Source organism: Gymnoscopelus braueri (genome assembly GCF_963280865.1).
Source record: "Gymnoscopelus braueri genome assembly, chromosome: 5".
NCBI classification, from domain to species: domain Eukaryota; kingdom Metazoa; phylum Chordata; class Actinopteri; order Myctophiformes; family Myctophidae; genus Gymnoscopelus; species Gymnoscopelus braueri.
In genome coordinates this window covers 23,586,908-23,609,557 of record NC_137606.1, presented here as the reverse complement: position 1 = coordinate 23,609,557, position 22,650 = coordinate 23,586,908, and the positions used below count along the sequence as shown (strand labels likewise).

At 39.5% G+C, this 22,650-nt stretch overlaps 1 protein-coding gene across 1 annotated transcript in view; it reads right to left on the bottom strand.

The window, feature by feature from the left end:
* LOC308085818 (sodium- and chloride-dependent GABA transporter 2-like) overlaps nucleotides 1-21,203 on the bottom strand; it is a gene marked incomplete at both ends in the record, with an annotated part of 30,930 nt that extends 9,727 nt beyond the window's left edge. Inside the window, 13 exons of the mRNA XM_080429128.1 lie at nucleotides 5,959-6,129; nucleotides 11,513-11,613; nucleotides 11,726-11,828; nucleotides 12,858-12,995; nucleotides 16,392-16,504; nucleotides 16,974-17,098; nucleotides 17,358-17,455; nucleotides 17,584-17,718; nucleotides 17,812-17,944; nucleotides 18,371-18,458; nucleotides 18,979-19,119; nucleotides 20,858-20,992; nucleotides 21,086-21,203. Of these exons, the coding sequence (XP_080285254.1) occupies nucleotides 5,959-6,129; nucleotides 11,513-11,613; nucleotides 11,726-11,828; nucleotides 12,858-12,995; nucleotides 16,392-16,504; nucleotides 16,974-17,098; nucleotides 17,358-17,455; nucleotides 17,584-17,718; nucleotides 17,812-17,944; nucleotides 18,371-18,458; nucleotides 18,979-19,119; nucleotides 20,858-20,992; nucleotides 21,086-21,203 (1,599 nt within the window). The remainder of the gene's footprint in view (nucleotides 1-5,958; nucleotides 6,130-11,512; nucleotides 11,614-11,725; nucleotides 11,829-12,857; nucleotides 12,996-16,391; nucleotides 16,505-16,973; nucleotides 17,099-17,357; nucleotides 17,456-17,583; nucleotides 17,719-17,811; nucleotides 17,945-18,370; nucleotides 18,459-18,978; nucleotides 19,120-20,857; nucleotides 20,993-21,085) is intronic.
* Nucleotides 21,204-22,650: the final 1,447 nt, after the last annotated feature.

The window sequence follows — 22,650 nt, the reverse complement described above, 5'->3', positions numbered from 1 at the left end:
TCAAACAGGTCACAATATGCTTTGGTCACTGGTAAGCAGTAGTCAATTATACTGTGAGTTGTAGTCATTGGATTAAACATGCCAGATTACCAGTAATGGTCCTTTAAATTTCCAGTGTAAACTAAAGGGAAAATCCACTCTATAATAGCAACATTTCCAGTGTAAATGTGGAATATTTGAACCATATCTCCCCTATTAAGTATTGTGTTTTGGATCACTGCTTTTAGTATAAAGTTACCACGTTTGTACCACGAAGAGATTCAAATGCTATTCTCCCATATGTTTCTGTAGATCTGTTGGCCTTTCATTCTTTGCCACCTTAGAAACCTTTTGATCCATTGTTTGGAAGGGCACCCTGGGCCTTCTTCACCTGTTATTCAAAGTTGAGTGTTTACAGTAGAACAGTAAAAGTAGGAGGTTGAAAGAACCCTTTTGGCCATATCATTGTTCTCTCTGAGTTCATTATCATATCAATTATCCTAGTTCCTTTCTTGAGAAGTTGCCAGTCTGTCAATGAAGTTCATCGAACCAAAGTCTACAATCACTAACGTATACAGGTTCTTGGATTCATTCAAAAGCTAACAACATGTTGAATAAGATGGTTTACAAAGTTTCATGTGGAAATATGGTTTAATGTTTATCCCTGTTAAGGTAATTCTCTGTAAATGCAAATTGGTTAAACCACTGACTGGGAGTGCTGAGTTTTGGGTTGTCCAGCCTCCAGCTTGGTTGAATGTGACTGGTCAAATGAGAACTAGGGGAGGAGTTGGAAAGTTAGGGATGATCTCTTGACTGAAAGGTATAAATTGTATTGAGTGATGTGATTTTGTGTGCTCTGTGTCAATCGATCCAAGGACAAACACCTTGCTGTAATCGCTGTCTTGCAAATAAAGACTTACAAAGTATCTTCAACTCTGACTCAAGACTCTCTTCCAAGGCAGGCCTGCGACCTTATCACTGATAATATACGACATAAACTAAAGGGAAAATCCACTCTATAATATATACAAACAGACTGCAAATCAGTAGTCTGGCTAATGCAATTCTGGACTGCATCCAAAGTCTGGGAAGATTTTGCATTATGCCGAAGGAGCTGTTAAGTGATGTGTAGGCTACTACGCTGGTTATAAATCCCCATCTTGAATCGATCAAATCACAATCTATAGCCTCATGAAACAATATTTCACATGTCCTTCATCTATTAAGGTAGCATTGAGGCTATTTATGCTTGTCAAATACTGTAGCATTGTCCTACTACAAAAGTGATGTATTCTCGAATGAAAAAAGTGCTGACATACATTTCAGTAAAATCAATACTACTGTGTTGGTGTTATTCAAGGAGTGTAGGTTAATTAGTTGTTCCATTATTCACTGAAAATGGAGCAGCTCCAACATGTTTGAGACAAACATGGTTATTTGGGGTCGTGGCCATATCTGCCATTGTCTTTGAGATGCAAACAACACAGGTATCAGCAGTGCATTTTTGAGACGGACCGTATACAGCGATATCTTTTTCCGTTCTAGTGCAAAATTATTTATTGTAGTGCAGGGACCTGCGACATCGACCGTCTTATGAAAAATGAAGAAGCACCTTTGTTTGCACCTCTAACGCATGCGTGATTCCTTTCCCCTATTTTGGAACATACTAGGGCATGACATCACTGTAGCTAAAATAATACAACATTCAAATCATGCTTTGATTTCCGTCTTATAGGGAGACATGTTGTCTGTTTGTAAATATTAACTTAGCTGGCCAATATCTTTCTACTACAATATAGGAGGACACCCATGGAGTGCGGAGTCAGAGTTGGCCAGGGTCCCACAGCAGACGCATGCTCCAAATAACTCCACACTTTGCACAAATATTACTTAGTATTCTGGCTATAACAATGTTATAGCCATGTGTCCGGGTAGCTCAGTCGGTAGAGCTCTCGCCTTCAGACCACAAGGTCATGGGTTCGATCCCGGGCACCGCCAACTCAGCGCATGAGTAGCACGGCTTGGGTGCGGTAAGTCGTGCGGTAAGTACTGGGAGCTGAGGATAGGTGTGGCGCTCCACCTCAGCAATCCATCTCCCAGGGGTCTAGCGCATAGTAACGGGGACAGACTCCAGCGTGTTACTCGGCTGATACCGACAATAAGCCATCTCCCGACCTACTTACTTATTATAACAATAGCTGCTTTCCATACCGTTACTGTACTTGCATGATGTACAGTTTGTATGAAACTATTTATTACCCAATCATTTTGCACTATTTATTACCCAATCATTTTGCAGACTACTTCCGCAAGTGCTCTGACGTAATATACGTCACGATTTTGCAAAACCAATCTACAAGCTAACAGTGCTTCGCGCTCGCGACACGCTGTTACCTTGAAGATCTGTTACTTTCATTGGCTCCTCCCATTCTTAGTAATTTCATCTTATTGCTGAAGGCTGCACTCGCAGTCACTGGAGACACAGACAGACACTGCCCTCATTTATCAGCGTGGTGTAGACCAATTAATGGGCATACTGCGAGATCACCTACATTTTCGGCATTCATCAACCTATCGTGACTTTTACTTCAGTGTACGGCCCGCTCACTTTGACTGAACCCGTTTGTTCCATTGTAGACATGCGGAGCAGCATTGTCTGACCGTCTAACAGGCATCTAAACATAATGTATTCTCTCCAAAAATGTTTAGCTATAAAACTAATAAATAATACATTGTAAAGGCATACATCAACAATGTGTCATATTATGAATTTGGTAATTTGGCAGGATATTTCCCAGTGTACCAGCAATTAAATCGTGCAATTAAAAATAACCTTTGTAAAACTTTGTATGTGCACTCCCTAGAGGCCAAAGAAAAACGTTTGCCCTGTATTTCTCACATTTGCCTTTTATAGCGCCACCAGGAGAAAGACTTATGTAAAGCACATTTTTATCTAAATTTCACGCAAATTGGTACACATGATCTCTATAGTCATGTGATCTGTTAGATTTTTCATATTCCATCCTGATTGGTTAAGATTGACAGCTAAAGTTTGCAGGAGTGGCCCGTTTTGAATTAAATGCCGCAAATCATGAACGCAGCATCCAATTGCGGTGAAACTTTGCACGCACAGTCACACTACGTTGAGGAACAAATGCCACACGTAACATTGCCCTATTATAGCGCCACCAGGAGGCCGCTTTTTGCACAATATGTTTTTATATTAGGTTGAGAGAGAGAGACAGTGAGGGAGAGAGAGAGAGAGAGAGAGAGAGAGAGAGTCCAGTAATAATGTCACTTGACCTCCTACTAATTGCAACAAAAACAAACTCAACAGATTTTGTGTTCTAAATATATCCTGAATGAGAGGGGAAAAGTTGCAGGGAATTGCATGAAGGGAAAATCCAGGAAAAAAAATGTGGGTCACTGGATAGCTCCCTGGGCACTTGGAGCATGGAAGAACAAAGTTATGGGGACCAAGAACACCATGGGCTTCTTCCCTCTCCCACGTCTGACATGAAACCCTCTAACAGCTGCCATAGACATGTCCCATCAAGGCTATAGAGTGGGACACGTGTGAGCCCAGGAGGAGTACTCATAGGCAGTTAGAGAGAGTGAGGAGAGTCAGTCCCTGGTGATGGGGGTTCTAAGACCTCCATGTGGTGCATGGCTATGAATTAGAACAGGGGTGTACCTATGTCGGTTTAGCTTACCGCTGGTCCCAAGTGCACCACCACACGGATCTGCTTCCTCCTATGCCCAAGATAGGTGCTCATAGACAGACATGGGTAGAGTTGTTCCCTGGTGCATGGTGTCAGGCAGACAGGGATATCCCTATATGTTGTCTCATAGGAGGGTCTGTTCTGTTTTTTTTTTTTTTTAGTAATATTACCAGGGGTCACAAGTGACTTATTAAAAGGCCTGCTGTTCCCCTTTACCCTCTCCATAGTAAAAAAAACGACAACAACTCCAGCACAAAAACACAGAGCATTAGGTGCATACGGAAAGCAATGCTTGCCTATCAGATAGCAGCAGGGACATGGCCCCTTATGGGCCTGGAGGTTGGTTACACTAGGATAATAGAGAATGGAGCCCAGGTATCATGGGCTGTTCACCTTTCCCCCTCTAGCTGTTAAAAAGCTCCAAGGAAAGGTAAATGCTATCCCTTCCACACTCCTCCACACCCCTGCCTATAGACACCCAGTAGACTGTACTGTAGGTTCTGACAGTTCTACACTGTCCCCTCAGGCCCATAAGGGGCCATATCTCTTCACTGTATCCCCACTGAGGAGACCATCTTCCCCATACACCTGATGGCCCAGCTCAGTCCACAAATCTGGAGCTTATCAAATATGTACAGGGGAGAGAGGGACAACCCAGGAATCCCCTGTATGGAAAGCACTGCCGTAGGGGAATTTAATTTTGTTATCTTTTTATTAAGTCTTGCCAGACACTTTTACAAACACATTGGTGAAGACATTTCTTGTTAAGGAATTTGTCCCAAGTTTTTTGTAATAACCCCAATAAATGACAATTGTCACAATAAATATGAGTTTTAAGCCATTTCCTCACATTTCACAATAAATATGAGTTTTAAGCCATTTCCTCACAAATCAGAATATGGCAGGGGGGAGGGAGGGGGAGAGAGAGAGAGAGAGAGAGAGAGAAAGAGAGAGAGAGAGAGAGATCACTACTGGCTGGGGTAACCGGAACTGTGGGCCCCTGACAACACTTCCATTTATTTTACATATATTTTATTTGCTTTTCATTTTATGTACATTTCCTTTACAAGCTAAATATCATACTTTTCCTTAATTACAGTACATTTAAGGCCCAATATTTCCACACATCTTCCAATATTAAAATTGCTATAAGTGAGGATGGGCAGGCGGACGAACCACATCGTCAAGCTCATGTCACCATGATCAGCCATAACCATATAAGGACATCATGGCATCAGGCCCTAACAAATCAGTCAGTATACAGAGATCTCCATAATATATGCCCATAAAAGGGACAAAGACTGACAAATACAGATCTCCATATCAGTTGGATCACTGGTGCAACGTAGCTGTGAGGGCCACAACGCGGCCCGATCTCTAGAAGTTCGGGCCGCAAAGTGGCCCGAACCTCTAGTCATTGGAATAGCAGAATGCCAATTCTGTTTCAGGGTGAATTTTCCCTTTAAAGATTATAAAAACTTACAGTTGCTGTTGTTTGTGAACAGTTCCTGATGTTTGTGAACAGTTTGTTTTCTATTAGTAGTAGTGATAGTGTTTACAAGGAAATTGCTGTTGAGATGAGCATGATTTCCCCCCCCCCCTCCTTGGTAGTTAGGCATACAATTATGGACTTAAGATGAGGCACCATGTCAGCAACAATTCTTTAGGCCCTCATCACCATATTTCATTCATTCTGAAGGCTTTAGTTGGCAGGGTAGGCACAAATAAGACAAAATGGTAATGTTGAATAAGTAAGAGTTGAATCAGTGTGGGGACTACAATGTTAATTATTCAAGATATCCCAAGCACCACATTTACACCTATAACATAATCCCCTGTCACAGTACATCTCTCAAATTAATTATTCCAAAATGTTACTACCTACTTAGTCTCGCGTAGCCAGACAACTATTCCACAATCTCTGAATGCTATATAGAGTCTGGAACTACAACTTCCGAAATCCGAGAGAGGAAACTGGCACTTCCGTTCACGAAAATATATTTTAAAATATCTTTACATTTTACTTTTGAATTTCCATTTCTGCTAAGCAGCAAGCTAAATACACTTAGATGATTTGTATTTATATTAGGATAAATTTGCGCGACTGTAAAGACAAAACGGAAGTGGGGAGGAGGCTTCACATCCGGTTTATATTATAATCATGATCAGAGCTTCCGAGTCCCAGACTGTATGACCGGAAACATTTGAAAATTGTGGGAGGCAACAGTCTGGCCACGCGAGACTACTGTACTCTCACCTGGCGGAGGGTCCCTGGCCCAGTGGTCAGTTTCATCAGTGCGCACCCTGGTACAAGTACAATGGAGGATAGCGCAAACAGCCAGCCCACAATGTGGGCCCATTCTGGATAGATATACCAACGGTTGTAAGTTAGGGACTGGTACTCCACTAAGGAACCTATGAAACAGAGCTGAGGGGAGAAATGAAACAAAAAAGCTTTTGTGCCTGATAGAGTCATTTGATCTCTTATCTTATCTTAATTATCATAATGTGTCTAGGGTCCTTAACCTGGTTAAAATGTCCTATTAATTATGGTCTCATAATGGGCCTGTAATACTTTGTCATGGTAAAAGTACTCTGTACTCTCAGTCCCTCGTCTGCCAGCCAAGGTCAAACGCATGCAGGCTTTCTCTGCGGCAATCTTTTGTTTTAAGAACACTGTATCTAGAATGTTCTTCTCTACAGCTGTCTCCCTTAGTGTCACCAAATCTCCTCTGACCAGTGACAGGTCAGAGCAGTCAGATGTCAAACCTGTTGACCCAGACATGGGGACGCTGTTGTCCAGAGATAAACTGTCACACAATCATCATCTACCATCATCTACCATCATCAGACGACGACGTAACCATCGCTCTCATCCAATCCGAGAAGTCCACCTTCACCCGGAACCTCATCGATGTCACATCCTATGATGTCATATGTTTATGTTACTGGACTCTGTTAAAAGCTACTGCTTTCTCTGTTACACTACAGAGAGACGCGACCGATGATGTGGAACCATACCTGTGATATACTGTAAACCTTCTATATCTCTCTGATCTGAATACAAACATGTTTCCTTATACCCTTGGCTGCCTGTCTGAGTCTGGTTTTGCCTTATTGTCTCCGTGCTACAAGTATCTGTACTTTGTGTGGGTCATAAGGTGAAATTCAACTCCATCAATTGGTCCTTCGAGCCGGATATGATTAAAATGTGGTAGACGGGGGGAACTGAGAACTGCACAATCAGACTCTCTTCCCCCGGCAGACCATGTTTTGATACGTATCAAACGAACCAGCCTTGGGTGTAACGATTTATCACTTCTATTCAGATGAAGGTTAACTTTGAACAGTATCACAATTTATTTTTGTTTTGGACCCGGACATGATCGCTGGACCTTTGGACTGGACCCTCGACATGTCTCAAATTCCACATGGTCCAGCCATCGGGGTCGGGATCCCTGAACCAACATCAGATTTGATGAGTATATATTTTTATTTTTATTGTACCATGGTCCAGTGATTGGGACCTCCATGTAACTTATCCCTGCCTTGATCTGATGAGTATACCTTTTTCTTTATTGTCTTTACCGAACCATTTGTCTCATAATTATCAGCCTGTTTGTAAACTACTGTTTAACACAACTCCGCTAGGGAGTGAGTGAAGTAAAAATGTTTTATCACCTTATATTCCTATCTACTTTGGTCATTATGTAGTTTGTCTTTGTCTCTGTATATGTTTATGAGACCACCGGAGACACCCCGAAGTTTTTTTACACTGATGTTTTGACTATCAGCTGTTCCTCACAGTTATTTGTCTTTATTTATATATATATTCATGTCAAGGCGTCTAGAATAACCCACAATTCAACTTGGGTGTTCGAGCAATGCATGGCTATATATATATAAATATATGGATTTATTTTTTTTACCTCGAAATACCACTTTTTCATGCTTTGGTTTTCGGTGCGGGTGAATTTATCTAATATTAGTTTTACACTAGGTGCTGGGGGTTTGTCTGTGTGCCTGCATGAATATATCCTTACAATTGTCGTAATGTACTAATTGTCTGATTCTATACTGATATTTGACCTAAGATTAACCCCTGTGGTATAGCCCTCCTTTTACACTGCCTATTGGCTATATGTGGGTTAATGTTACAAATCGGGTCTCATATCAGCCCACATGAGGAGAGTATTCCAGTGTTGCTCTCCAATATCCTGGCTACATTTACCTGCTAGCTACAGGTAACACCATGTATACAGATCTGTGTTTTCAATGTCAGTACAACATTATCAGCCAGCTGCATACCGAACATTACTAAAATGTCCGACCCATAAGACAATTGCCAGGTTTTCACCCATGATTCAGAAACTTCAGTACATTGTGTCAGTACATTTTTTTAATTTTATTTTGACCACTGTAGTTAAATCATCCATCCATTTAATATATTGCACTTTGACAATAACTTTTAAATCCCTGATCCAATACAGCCTCTCACTTCTCCCGTGTCTTATCTGTTTACATTCTCTTGTTCAGAGCTGCTCTAATAACAAAGTAGGCTATGGCTTACAGACAAGAATAATCACACACTATAACTATGAAGGCTTGTTTTAAAAGTTTAAAATATATATATATATTTTAACACTGTTCTAAATTCATTGAACCATCAGTACAATATATTCTTGCCTTAAAAAATAAATACATTTTAATTTATTTAAAATATTTTGAATATAATTAAAATAATAAGTAAACCAATCAGGTTAAAATCTTTTTAATTCCAAAATTAGTTTGGTGCTGAAAGATCTATGTTCGGTATGTTTGTATGTCTGTGTATGTATTAATGAACGATTTCTCTCTCTATCTCTCTCTCTCTCTCTCTCTCTATGGGTCCGCCAGCTGTTCCACGGTGTTTGTGTGTCCGGGCGAGCGAGGGAGCTAAGGAATGAAAGTCTCTATCTGTTTATCTTTTTCTCCCTTCTGCTATCTATGTATGAGCGATTTTGATATGCAGGCATGCGTGAATGTTTGAATGTGTGTCTGTCTCGCTTGTTCTATAACAATTTTAGTCCAAATTTAATTAATTCCCCTGTCAGTTAGAACAAAGTAAAACTTCCAAGGATCTGTCAGTGACAAATCATTAATTTAGCGTCATTCGCTCATCCCAAAAATGGTCGCTCTGGTCTCTTAAAACTCAATTTCCCATAATTCCTTCTGGTCTGAGACTCCATTTCCCATAATTCCTTCAGCAGGAAGTGTAAGTGGTATGTTAGACACGTTTCTATGGCAACGTAATCCTGTAGCTGAGTCTCTATTGAATTCCATTTAAAACATAGATCCGTTAAATTAACCCTAATAAGATTCAATTTGTTCTATATCAATATTGGGAAACATTAACTATAATATTAAGTTTAATTATAAAGTCATTTTAATTTCTTTTAAAAGTTTTGAAAGTATTTTATCATTTTAACTTAAGATTTTTTGTGAGCTTGTAGATTTGCTAATTTTCAGAAGCTATTTTTCTGTACTTATCTCATTTCAATATACTCTTCAGAACAAAGATGTTTATTCCTTATTTTTCATTGTTATATTTTAATTTTAAAAGTTTTAATTATAACTTTTGAATTTTTTTAAAAAAAAGGAAAAATTAAATTTTTTTTTTTTTTTTTTTTTCCATCCCCTTTCTCATCAACAAATTATCTGACACACACTATATTATAGATATATGGGTGTCAAATAGAGGGGAGTTTGATGAATATTTGATTTAAATATGATTTAATGTTTAATGCTGTGTTTTGTGTTTCATTTTCATTTTGTGTTTCATTTTAGAACGAGAATGTAAGCCACCCCATTACCCCATAAATCCAATTCCTGGACAACTATAAGGTCACATTACCTGCTAATTGTACATACAATTGTACATACAGGGCTAAACTTTAATTTTATATCTGGTTCTAAACCTGTTTTAAACTGTGTTTCATACTACAGTCAACTGTAGGCTACTGCCATGCCGAACAGTAAATTTGATTTCCATTCTGTCTTACAGATTTCAACTTGTGTCTTGGATAGACAGATGTTTGATGCCCACATGCCTACATGCAATCAGGAAGTATTTCTTGAGTTTTAAGACGATATCACGTAAGTTTTTTCCCAAAATAAAGTGTAAAGTGATGTACAAATTTACATAGGATTCAGAAGTGTCCCGTTCCATTTTAAATACTTGTATCTTGATAAGAGCACATGGACCGCAGCTTCACAACGAGGAAGGTAACTTTTCTATTTCTGAACGTGTTCAGAATCTTTGACCAGAGACGTAGGTTCCTTGTCAAATATCAATATGAAAGCTTGCAGACTAGTAAGTTGTCCCTCCCTCTCAATCTCTCTGCTGCCATGGGTCATTAAACTGTGCTAAAATTGTCTGTCTTACAGTTAAACAAAACATGTTGAAAAGGTTTACTTGGGACGGTGACATTAGCTGAGATTTTTTTGAATTATAATAAAGTTATTTGCAAAGGTGCAAAGGGAAAACTTGGACACGTGTGGAGTGTCTTGGGAATTCATGAACTATAAACCCTGTTTTGCTTCCTATTTGAATACATTAATAAATTATACAGTCCTTTTGAAGAAGTATAAATGTGTATGTTATCCAACTAAACATTTATTTTTGCCCTTAAGTCATTTAAATCTTTGCCTGTCTGTGATTTGGTTTTGAATAATGTCACAAGGTACAATCAGCTTGACCTTTGACCCTATCCAAATCATGATAAGATGTAGGCTTGATAGAGTCATTTGATCTCTTATCTTATCTTAATTATCATAATGTGTCTAGGGTCCTTAACCTGGTTAAAATGTCCTATTAATTATGGTCTCATAATGGGCCTGTAATACTTTGTCATGGTAAAAGTACTCTGTACTCTCAGTCCCTCTGTCTGCCAGCCAAGGTCAAACGCATGCAGGCTTTCTCTGCGGCAATCTTTTGTTTTAAGAACACTGTATCTAGAATGTTCTTCTCTACAGCTGTCTCCCTTAGTGTCACCAAATCTCCTCTGACCAGTGACAGGTCAGAGCAGTCAGATGTCAAACCTGTTGACCCAGACATGGGGACGCTGTTGTCCAGAGATAAACTGTCACACAATCATCATCTACCATCATCTACCATCATCAGACGACGACGTAACCATCGCTCTCATCCAATCCGAGAAGTCCACCTTCACCCGGAACCTCATCGATGTCACATCCTATGATGTCATATGTTTATGTTACTGGACTCTGTTAAAAGCTACTGCTTTCTCTGTTACACTACGGAGAGACGCGACCGATGATGCGGAACCATACCTGTGATATACTGTAAACCTTCTATATCTCTCTGATCTGAATACAAACATGTTTCCTTATACCCTTGGCTGCCTGTCTGAGTCTGGTTTTTCCTTATTGTCTCCGTGCTACAAGTATCTGTACTTTGTGTGGGTCATAAGGTGAAATTCAACTCCATCAGTGCCTATACATGTTATGAATATTTATTTTTTCAAGACAGTTGTCTGACTTTACTTGGTATTTAAATTCAAATGCTGTGAATTGTTTTAGATTGCTCCATGTTGTGGCTTAAACTATGGATATGGGGCATTTCCAAGCAAGCCTGACATTATTCAAAAAATAGCAGGCTATTGGTTTTCAATCAAGACATCTACTCAGGGACTATTTCTGTTTCTGAGACTAGAAATAAGGTGAATACAATTATCTGAATGTGGATAAGGTCTTTGTCACCAGGACCACAGTTGTGAACCACTGCTACAGATAATGTTGCTTCAACTCACCAGTGAGACCAAGGGGGTGAGATAGAGCCAGCAGAGTTTGAACATGGGATTGGGGCGCACGCCTGTCATGTCATGTATGATGCCACACATACGATCTGCACCTGATTCAGAATTTGGTACAGGGTTATGGACAGAGGTTAGCTGTTTGTAAATGTTTGGACACTGCGATTGCTTGTGAATGACTTTGTATTATTTCTGAAATAGAATACCCACCAAATATCCAGCCCAAAGCCAGGGACTCAAACACAGCAAGAAAGAAAAGGCAGGCTCCATTGCAGGCATAGTAGTCAAATAGCTGGAACACATACATCCCCCCCTGGTGGCAAGAGACATGAGGTGTGATTGCAATTTGCAACAAAGTTAATTTTCTGTTGTTTGGATTTCAAACAATAGGTCACACCCATAGGGTCACACCTGAACATAACCTAGATATTTTAAATGTGTTTTCCCAGGATGCAGTTGAGAATGTCTAAAATGTCTTTTAGATTTGTTTTGTGGTGGTCACTTTGCTACTGCTACTACTGCATACTTGGCAACAGGCAGGCATTGTTAGCTTGTTACCCACCAAGCTATAGGTTTCTTTACGTGCATATGAAACTATGAAATCCATACCATTTTGATAAATATAGGCACATTTGTCTGATTGCAGCCTGTTAAAACTATACTAAATAAGTAATTTGTGAACCTCTATTGAACCTTAATTAAACTGTAGTTATAAGGAATCAAACTTTAAGTGAAGATACGATGCTATTCTGGTTTAATTCAATAACCTGTTGAGTTTACGTGAATTACACTGTGTCAAGGATTTCTGCTTCTCTAATAAAAACGTAACTATTTTAACTCACAAATCGAAGACCTAATATGAAGACTTTCATTACTAAAATAGTATCCTATAGTCTTTCTTTAAATTGCCTTTATAATAATACATTCTATTATAAATAAGTCGCGGAGAATAGCATAATGTTTATTCTCATAAAAGCCTGACTTAAGAGCATAGAATGGACCTGTGTTTTAATAGAACTGTATGGATGTAACTTTGGCTTAAAATTTTTTAATTGTAGGCCCGCCCCGGAGGTAGGGCTACAAGCTTGCATATAGATAGACTCATGTGAAAGATGTCTTCAGTGCTCTGTACGTATCTGACCCCAATGTATATGATTGCCGCTTCTTTGACAATAAAGTGGTTGTTAAAAAGACTCTGGACATAGAACTTTGACTTTTATTCTCCACCCCGGAAACAGCATTTCATCTGCCTACCAGTCGGACCATACCACACTATGCTGTTGTGTAGTATTAGATGCCGATAGGCCTTCATGCAAAAGAAGAAGATGAAGAAAACACTGACCTCAGTGACCATGAGAAGCTGGGAGAAGAAGCAGATAATGCAGAATATGAGAAGGAAGATCTCCTGTCGCCCTGTCCTACGCAGCACTGTGGGAAACATATCTGTAATGGATGTCATCACCGCCTCCATATAAACAAACTAAAAAAAACAATGAGAATGAGAGTGAATAGCTGTAATGACTTATATGGGTATATTGTATACTTTGATGCCTGATTTATACTTGTTTGCGCACCAGAAATAGCAGATAGCAGAACAGCAGATACAAACTCACAACACATTGCATCATCAGGCTTAAGATGGACTAACCCAAACACCCACTTATTGTCTCCGCCAGGCGGAAGGCATGGCTGGGACTATGTTTTGCACCCTGTCCGTTCGTCCGTCCATCCGTCCGTGTGTGTTTCCGTCGCCCCCTCTCTCTGTGAACAGCTAATCTCCGGCACTGTTGCCTTGAACGCAGCGAAACTGTGCACACACGCTCCCTGGATGCCAATTCAGAACCTCTGCCCCAAATTTTTCACATGGGCCCGTAGCGCCACCAGGAGGCCGCTTTTTGCAAAATGTTATCCAAACATCACGCAAATCGGTACACAGTCTCTCTATAGTCATTAAAAGAATCTTTCAGATTTTTCATATTCCATCCTGATTGGCTAAAAATGGCTTCCAAAATTTGCCGGAGTGCTCCGTTTTGAACAAAATGCCTCACAGCATGCAATGTCCGTGAAATTTTGCACACAATTCCCACCAGGCCGAGGAAGAAATGCCACTTAAAATCTTTTAAATCAGCCTCATGGTGGAACTATAACAGGCCGATCCGTGTTTTTACCTATAACTGCACCGATCTGTGTAAAACTTTGTATGTGCACTCCCTTTTCACATCTGCCTGTTTTAGCGCCACCAGGAGGTCGACTTATATAAAACACATTTTTGGATATTACTACCAAATTTCACGCAAATCGGTACACATGATCTCTGTAGTCATTTGATCAAGCCGGATCTGTTTGATTTTTCATATTCCAACCTGATTGGCTAAAATTGATTGGAGTGGCCCGTTTTGCACAAAATGCCGCAAATCATGAACGCAGCGTCCGATTGCGTTGAAACTTTGCACGCACATTCACACTACGTTGAGGAGCAAATGCCACCCTTTCAATATTGCCCTATTATAGCGCCACCAGGAGGCCGATCTTTGCTAAACTTTTTTTTAATATTACTCCTAAAAATGTTGTCCAAACATCACACAAATCGGTACATATCTCTTTAGTCAAGTGATCAACATGGATCAAATTCCATTCTGATTGCCGACTTCCGAACATTGCTGGCCCACACTAACCTACCTGACCTGGCAGAGACCTGTGCTCCGAGGAGCACTTTTTCTAGTTTGATCTTAGGTTTGTCACACATACACCAAATAGAGGTGAAAGCTATGAAGGTTCGAAGGGTGCAGGGTTGACATGGTCCTTCTATGCCATGGCCCACAACTGACCAAATGACCAACAAATATTAAACAATCAATATTTCAATTCCTATAGAGCCTTGCAACTACAGTAAGGGGGATAAAAATGTAATAGTTGACCTGAGGGTAGTGCTGGAGGAAAGGTCATGGGGTCAACACAATAAGAATGGTTGATCCTACAGGTGTCACAGTTACAGACTTTGCCACTCTTGTCTAGGTCTTGTATTTCTATGTTATGTTCATGTTCTAGTTCATGGTTCATGTCTTCCCCAGCTGTATCTCATGTGTAATCAGCCTGAGTCATGTGTATATAGTCTTGTTCCCCAGTCAGTCCTTGGGGGGTTATTGTTTGGTGTTGCATCAAGTCAGTTTGTTTGTGATGTCTGTTCTGTTCACCTGTACTCACCCAGTCATGGGTTTTGAACACTACCTGCCTAGCTGTCCTGCTTTTGGCTTTTCAACACTCCAGTATTTGAGTATGGGGTCAACAAAATCATTGGGGTTAATAGCTCAACATAGCAGTAGTATAGAGCCTCTGCCTGATGACCAAAAGCCTAATACATCCCCCAGCTAAGAGAGGGTGGTCTTTTAGGCTAGTGGACACGATGTTGGCTTTCCACGCGTTAGACCAGGGTTCGAATCTCGGGTGTTACATTGGTGCTGTTTCCCGGTGGAGGTTAAAAGGGGGGTGAGTGTAGCAGTAGAAGCTCAGAGCCCCTAAATATCTCCCCTGCCCAAGGGGGAATTCCCCTTTAGGCTAGTGGTTAAGATGTTGGCTTTCCACGCGGGAGACCCGGATTCGATTCCCGGGCGTTACATACAGCAAATTCCATAGCAATAATCAGATTATAGAGCTATTTAACACTTCAATTCAATAACTTACCCTACCTAAACTGGTCAAGTTAATGTACAGTGTGTGTGTATGTGTGTGTGTATATATCTATATATAGTAGACGGCATCCGGGAGCAGTTTGGGTTGGCGCCCCAGTCTGTGTCTTCCGTGAGGAAGAAGCCCAACAAATCCACGGTGAGGCCTTTAGGAGGACCATTCAAGCAAGACGCAAAGGGAGCCTGCAGTACCACCACGGGCCAAGACACCATCACACCAGAATGAAATGTTTGGAGCGGGGGAATCTGGTGCAACGCTCAGGTCCTGGACCTGGTGAGACGGAGGAGGAGCCCGGCCAGGAGGCCATCCACAGAGCCTAGCCCCTCCACGTGCCAGAGCCTCCGCTCTCCCCCATTCCTGGCAGAGTAGTTTCGGACAAGCGTATTGAGTGGCCCTGTCTTTCCCTATTTAGGACTGACCGTGGGTAGCTACCTGGGACGTAAGTCGGGGCTTGATCAACCCTGGCTGGGTCACCTGGGTGAGGGTGTATGTTGCGAGACCCGAAACATCCTATGACCCCAGGCTACAACACTGATGATACGTCCCAGGTGCATCCATGTGATGTTTTTTCGATATATATATATATATATATATATATATATATATATATATATATATATATATATATATATATATATATATATATATATATATATATATATATATATATATATATATATATATATATATATATATATATATATATATATATATGTGTGTGTGTGTGTGTGTGTGTAATGCCCAGGATTTGAACCCAGGTCTCCCACGTGGAAAGCCAACACCTTAACCACTAAGCCACAGGGATGTCTCTATCACTCAGGGGAAATATTAGAGTTTCTGGTCATCAGGATGAGGCAGTGAACCATATATATATATATATATATATATATATATATATATATATATATACACACTATATATATATATATATATACACACATATACATATATATATATATATATATATATATATTTTTAAAGCAGAATAAAAGTGGGCCTATAGGTTACATGGGTGTATTAATGGTGCATATTTTTCTAATTACTGACATACAACATTCACAACAACAACAAAAGTCACTAGCCCAAAACCACAAAATTGTGCAGTTCTGATTTTATATAGTAAAACTGATTTCACAGCAACCACTATGACCCAAATATATTTCAGTATCAAATGTAGTTTGTATATCACCTGTGAATCCAGACCCAAGAGAATGATCATGAAAAAGAAACAGACAGCCCATAGCTGAGGTAGGGGCATCATGGCTATTGCCTGAGGGTATGCAATGAAGGCCAGCCCTGGACCTGAAAACAGAAACATAACTGTAGATCATTACCATTTTTCATTGCACAATGTTATCAAACCATGAGCCGGTGTATGAGTCTGAGCCACAGCCAAGGCCTGATGCAACAGGGCTGCCAATGCCAGTGTCGCTGGCAGTGCCAATTCAGTGCACAGTGGCGCTTACTTGCACTGAGTGGTCAGCTGGCATATAACCCCTAACATAATCTAACCAACTCACAGAGAATACATCTTTCATGACCTTCTGCTGCTAGTTTACTTGGTGCTTGCTGAGTTGTTGCTTGAATAATCCCACACACAATGTGTGTGGGATTATCAGGGACGTTGAATAATCCCACATCAGGCCGGCCGTTTAAAAAAAAAAACGGCCGAAAAGAAGTATGGGCAGGCCGGCCATTTAAAAAAAATCATTAATCATTTTTATAATTTACATAGACATTTATGTAGACATTGTGACTTGCAGTAGGCTACCTGACTCTGCCACTTCATCAATGGGAACACCCTGCTCGTGAGCCATGAATCCCAGCACTGAGAAGACGGCAAATCCAGCTACTATGCTAGTGGCACTGTTCAGCAAACACAGATATAGGCAGTCTCTGCAAAACATAATAAAAATCACAGTCTTTATGTTCAGATTTGACCTTACAATAATTCAAAACAGCTGTATTCTGAATATCTTACATTTGGTCATTATGGTCAGTTTTTACAACACGTAGGCCTAGTTATTATGGACCAATATCTGTATCTATACTATAGATACATACAGGTTATGTGTTCACAGCCAACCATTTTTCTTATTGCTATGGATAGTAGTAACCAACGCAACTTCACACAATCCATTTTGAACAGACTTGCCTGTAGCAGTTGTTGTTGTACTTGCTCCCTAAAACAGTTAAGGAACCCACCCCTATACCAAAAGATTGGAATATCTGGGTACCAGCTTCTATCCACACCTGTTCTGACAAAAGTAGCAATGAGAGATGCATGCATAAAGCCATTCAGTTAACCTCTCATGGACTGAAATCCCTCTATGTTTGAATTTGTTTTATCCAGTTTAACATTTTAGATCATAATTTGCTACCTGTGGGTTGGTGAGATGTGAGGGTTCAGGAAGGAGGTAGTACACAATGCCTTGTAGAGCACCTGGTAGAGTGAGTCCACGGATCAGAAGAATCAATAACATTGCATAGGGGAAGGTAGCGGTGAAATAAACCACCTGGAAATGATGGGTTGTTATTGCATCTACAACATTTTTAATAGTGAATACTACAGTGGTAGAATGACTTTATCAGTATTGTATTTGAAATACCTTTCCAGTTGACCTGACTCCTTTCCAAATACAAAAATAGCAGATTATCCACATAGCAATGAGGCATAACACAATCTCCCATCTGATGCTGCCCACCTCTTCAATACCTCCTGAGATAGCCAGCACTCGTCGCCTGGACAGAAAGAAGGGATACATTTATTTTAGTGTCTGGCTGAAATGGCTGATATATGAAAGCCTCTACTAATACCAATAGTTTCCTAACGATTCTTCCATCAATGTCAGTTTTACATGTGTGATAACTGAATATTCAAAGGAAGGCAATTTCCCCACTTTTAAGTAATTTGTCACAGTCACAAATGTATACTCTTCAACAATCCTCCACATGAAAGTGCATGTTGGATGTATTAGCATACAGTGTTCATTTCTAATAGAAGCATACAGTAAGTAAAAGTTACTTTTCTTATTTTGTAAATTCGTAATGTTGCAATATAACAATTACAGCTCTTTATCACAGTGTGCAACCCTGGCCTGTAGTGCAAAGGATTTAGGGAGCAGGAACAGAAGGCAAAGTATCTATAATCATCTCTTATAAACATACTCCCAGAATTCTGTGACAGCAGAGGTGGTGTTGGTCTGGTTAGCCCATTTGTTGAAACCATTTTGTGATGAGAAGGTTACACAATTATCTGATGGAGTAGAGAGAACATATTTAACTTGGTTATCATAACAATGATGATAATAGTAGTAATAATCATTTAAATTGTTTTATTCATAATGCACTTTTAATGAAAGTGAAATTCAATCATGTTTTCAAGAGGATTTGAAGAGATTTTATTAATGTGTTAATCACAGACATTACAGGATTTGAACAGTTCAATGGTTGAATGTGTGTTAAATCAATGTGTTATTTTATGTCAGTAATTACCCTTTTTATTTAATTAGTGTGTAACCATTCTACTAATTATTAAATGCTCTCACAAAACAAGACAATTACTGATCCTGAATGTTCCCTTTCTGGTTATAAAGCATGGGATTACTGAATAGTTACATTAGCAGCATGGCATAGAATGGAAAGTGATGTAGACTATCTGATCAGATAGGCTTTCAAGTGATATATATGTCAAATGTTTTTTGGGGCTATGCATAGCCTCAGTTTGTGTACAAAATGAGACTATGTTAGGTCAAATATACTGTTCGATGTCTTACCTGTGTTCCAGAGGTTGTTACAACTAGCCCAAGGGAGCTGGGAGTTGAAGGATGAGACGAGGTAGAACAACCCCCAGGCCAAAATAATAATATACGACATGCAGAAGTAGAAAAGAATCAGCTGCCCAGCATACCCTACACCTGTTGGGCAAAATATAAATAATCTTGACTGGTCAGCTTGCACATACACTAAATGGAGATATAACACAACTAAATTATACTAGTGGCAAATAAGACAGAGAACAGAAAATACATACGGAAATGTTTAATTTATCATGCACATTAGTTACAAATTTTTCCAGCAAATCAGACAAAACAAATTATATATATATATATATATATATATATATATATATATATATATATATATATATATATACACACATACATTCAAAATTTCCTTAATTTGCAAAGTAACTTAGTAACTAAAGTTTTCAAGTAATTGTAGTGGAGTAAAAGTATATTTGCCTCTGAGATGTAGTGGAGTAAAAGTAATAGTATAGACAATTAGAAATACTCTGGTAAAGTAAAAGTACCTCAAATCTTTACTTAAGTACAGTACTTGAGTAAATGTACTTACTTTACACCACTGAATCTTTCTATCATTCGATCATTTCTGATAATGATGTACCTGCATGTTCACATCATGTATACTTTACCTTACCATGACCATTTTTCAATTTAAATTTAATTTTTTTATAATTTTGGACAAAATAGCCAATTTTACATCGAGGTGCCCAGCTATCCTGTCTACTGTAGTATAGCTGAATAGGATGGGGTAGGACTACGCTACTGTATTTTAACATCAGTCATAATGGTGGTACTTGGATAGCCAAATATTTTCTGAGGTGGTAGTCAGTCTAAAAAGGTTGAGAACCACTGCTGTATTAGATTTCAAGAGGTGGGTCTACTTGCATGATTCGTCACATCAGTTTGGAATCTAATCCTGGGACAGTTTTAAGACAAGTGTTTGGTGGGGATCTTTTAAGTTGAATAAAGTTCAAATTATGGCTGAGGTTACAATTGGCTTTGCACAGAAACATCCGGTAAAAACACTTTTTACTTTTACTCTTCAAGCACATTTCAGAGCCTGTACTTTTTTTTACTAGTAATTAGTTGAATAAGTACGTCTACTTTTAACCAACTTTTTAAGTTGTTTTTTTACAAAAGTAACTGTACTTCTACATAAAGGGATTAGACACCCCATGGAGAAATGTTAGAATTCAATTCATGGATATTATTTTGTTTTTGTTGCATTCCTAAGCCAATGATTTGATGACCAGTGGACCGGTAGGCAGCGGTTCCGGTAGGAGACACAAAGGACCGCTACCGGAACCGCTGCCGGTCATCAAATTAATGGCTTAGGAATGCGACAAAAACTAAAATATATATCCATGAATTCAAGCCTCCATGGGGTGACTAATCAATAGAAAAAAAGTCATTTTAGGGGTGAACTATCCCTTTAAGTAAATAATGTGAGTACATTTTCCATCTGTGGTTCCAATACTATTGAATTACATACATTTTCACATATGTATATCTCAAGTTGTAACGATAACAACCAGTCAAAGGCTGTTAAAATGTTTGCTATTGCTGTTTAGACTTTGTAATTGACCAGCCCCTCTGGCATGAGACCAAGCATATAATCTTTCATGTCCTATTCGATTCTGTGAATCCAAATGTCTGATTAAAGGGTTGTGATTTTGGGGATTGGGTTGTGGGTTGTGATTTTGGGGATTTACTATAGCCAGTGTGACCTAAAGACAAAAACATCACCTTTATGCCTTGACCACCACCAATGAAACCATCAAATCCCTTTTCATCTTGACTGTGTGAAGCACAGTAGATGTCCCAAATTGGTGCTATTGTTATGAATTACCTTCTGCTAGTGGACACAACTTCCTCCAGCAAGTGACACTCCCCTCCTGGGTGAACTGGCCCATGGAGGTCTCAATAAGGAACAGGGGTATGCCACATGTTGCCACAAATATCAGGTATGGCAACAGAAATGCACCTGAATTACACAAAGCATCACTACCTTGAATAATTCATGAAGGGTTAGACATTTAAAAACTGTTGGCAAATGAGTTTTTCTCAACAGACTTACCTCCTCCATTTTTGTAGCAGAGGTATGGGAATCGCCACACATTGCCTAGGCCGACAACATACCCCGCTACAGACAGAAAAAAAATCACTTCGCTACCCCAATGTCCTCTTTCTTCCATCATTACCTCTTCTGCCCGTTCAACTGTGCATCTTTTCAACATTTCCAGAGGCTTTGTCTAGGTCTTGGTTTTTATATTTCCTATATTCCTTCTCTGTGTCCAGGTTTTTCTCTCTGATTGTTGGTGTCTATCAGATCTACAGTGTGCCTTATAAACCCAAGATTGGGTGATTTATTACAAAAATAACAGGGAAAACGTCATAATCACAACACTAAACATGATGTGACACCAAACATGATAAGAACGACAAGGACTGACTGGGGAACAAGGCTAATTAACACATGAGGGCTGATTACACATGAAACACCTGGGGAAGACATGAACATAGAACCATGAAAAGTAGAACAAGAACATAACATAGAAATACAATACCTAGACAAGACAGGCAAAGTCTACAAGGCTCTAAATTAACTAATTAACCTACACTCCTTGAATAGCACCAACACTGTAGCATTGATTTTACTGTAAAGTATGTCAGCACTTTTTTCATCACTTTTGTGCTAGCTAGGACAATGCTGACAAGCATAAATAGCCTCAATGCTACCTAGTTAATAGATGAAGGACATGTGAAACTATCGTTTCATGAGGCTATAGATTGTGACTTGATCGATTCAAGATGGGGGTTTATAACCAGTGTAGTAGCCTACACACCACTGAACAGATCCTTGCCTTCGGCATATGCAGACAGTATCAAAAGAATCTTCCCAGACTTTGGATGCAGTCCAGAATTGCATTAGCCAGACTACTGATTTGCAGTCTGTTTGTAGATATCATAGAGTGGATTTTCCCTTTAGTTTACACTAGAAATGTAAAGGACTGGTAATCTGGCATGTTTAATCGAATGACTACAACTCACAGTATAATTGACACTACTGCTGACCAGTGACCAAAGCATAATGTGACTCGTTTGGTTTGTGTGGAAGCCACTGGATTCCATTGATTTCAGTAACCAGTATGAAAATATACTTGCAGACTTAAAACTGAAGCACAGTTGGAAAGTTGTATAGATTGATTGATTATACGAACAAAAGTCCATTCCTTATTAGCCACATAATGTTTATATAATAATTATTCAGGTAAGTTTGTTCATGTTAAATGACTTACGAATGAATGTAAATTCCCCAAATGTGACATGTCATGGAATAATGGGTAATGTAATTATTTCTCTCTACTCATTAGCGCCTCCATTTGTTATGTGAGCCAGCCGACCTGCTGACCCAGAAGACAAATGCTCTGCTGCACCACATGACCTCAGAAGCAGAGATGGAAGCGAGAGATGGAAAGGGAGAAGCTGATGAAAGTCTTGTGATTCCTGTGTGTACAGAAATCCTGGATTAATTGTTTAATGATTGTCGCTGTGCCATGTGCCAAAGCAATTTCCATGTATACGTAACTGCATAATGGCAGTAAGGTGATTCTGATGAAAAGGTTAACTTGACCTAGAAGC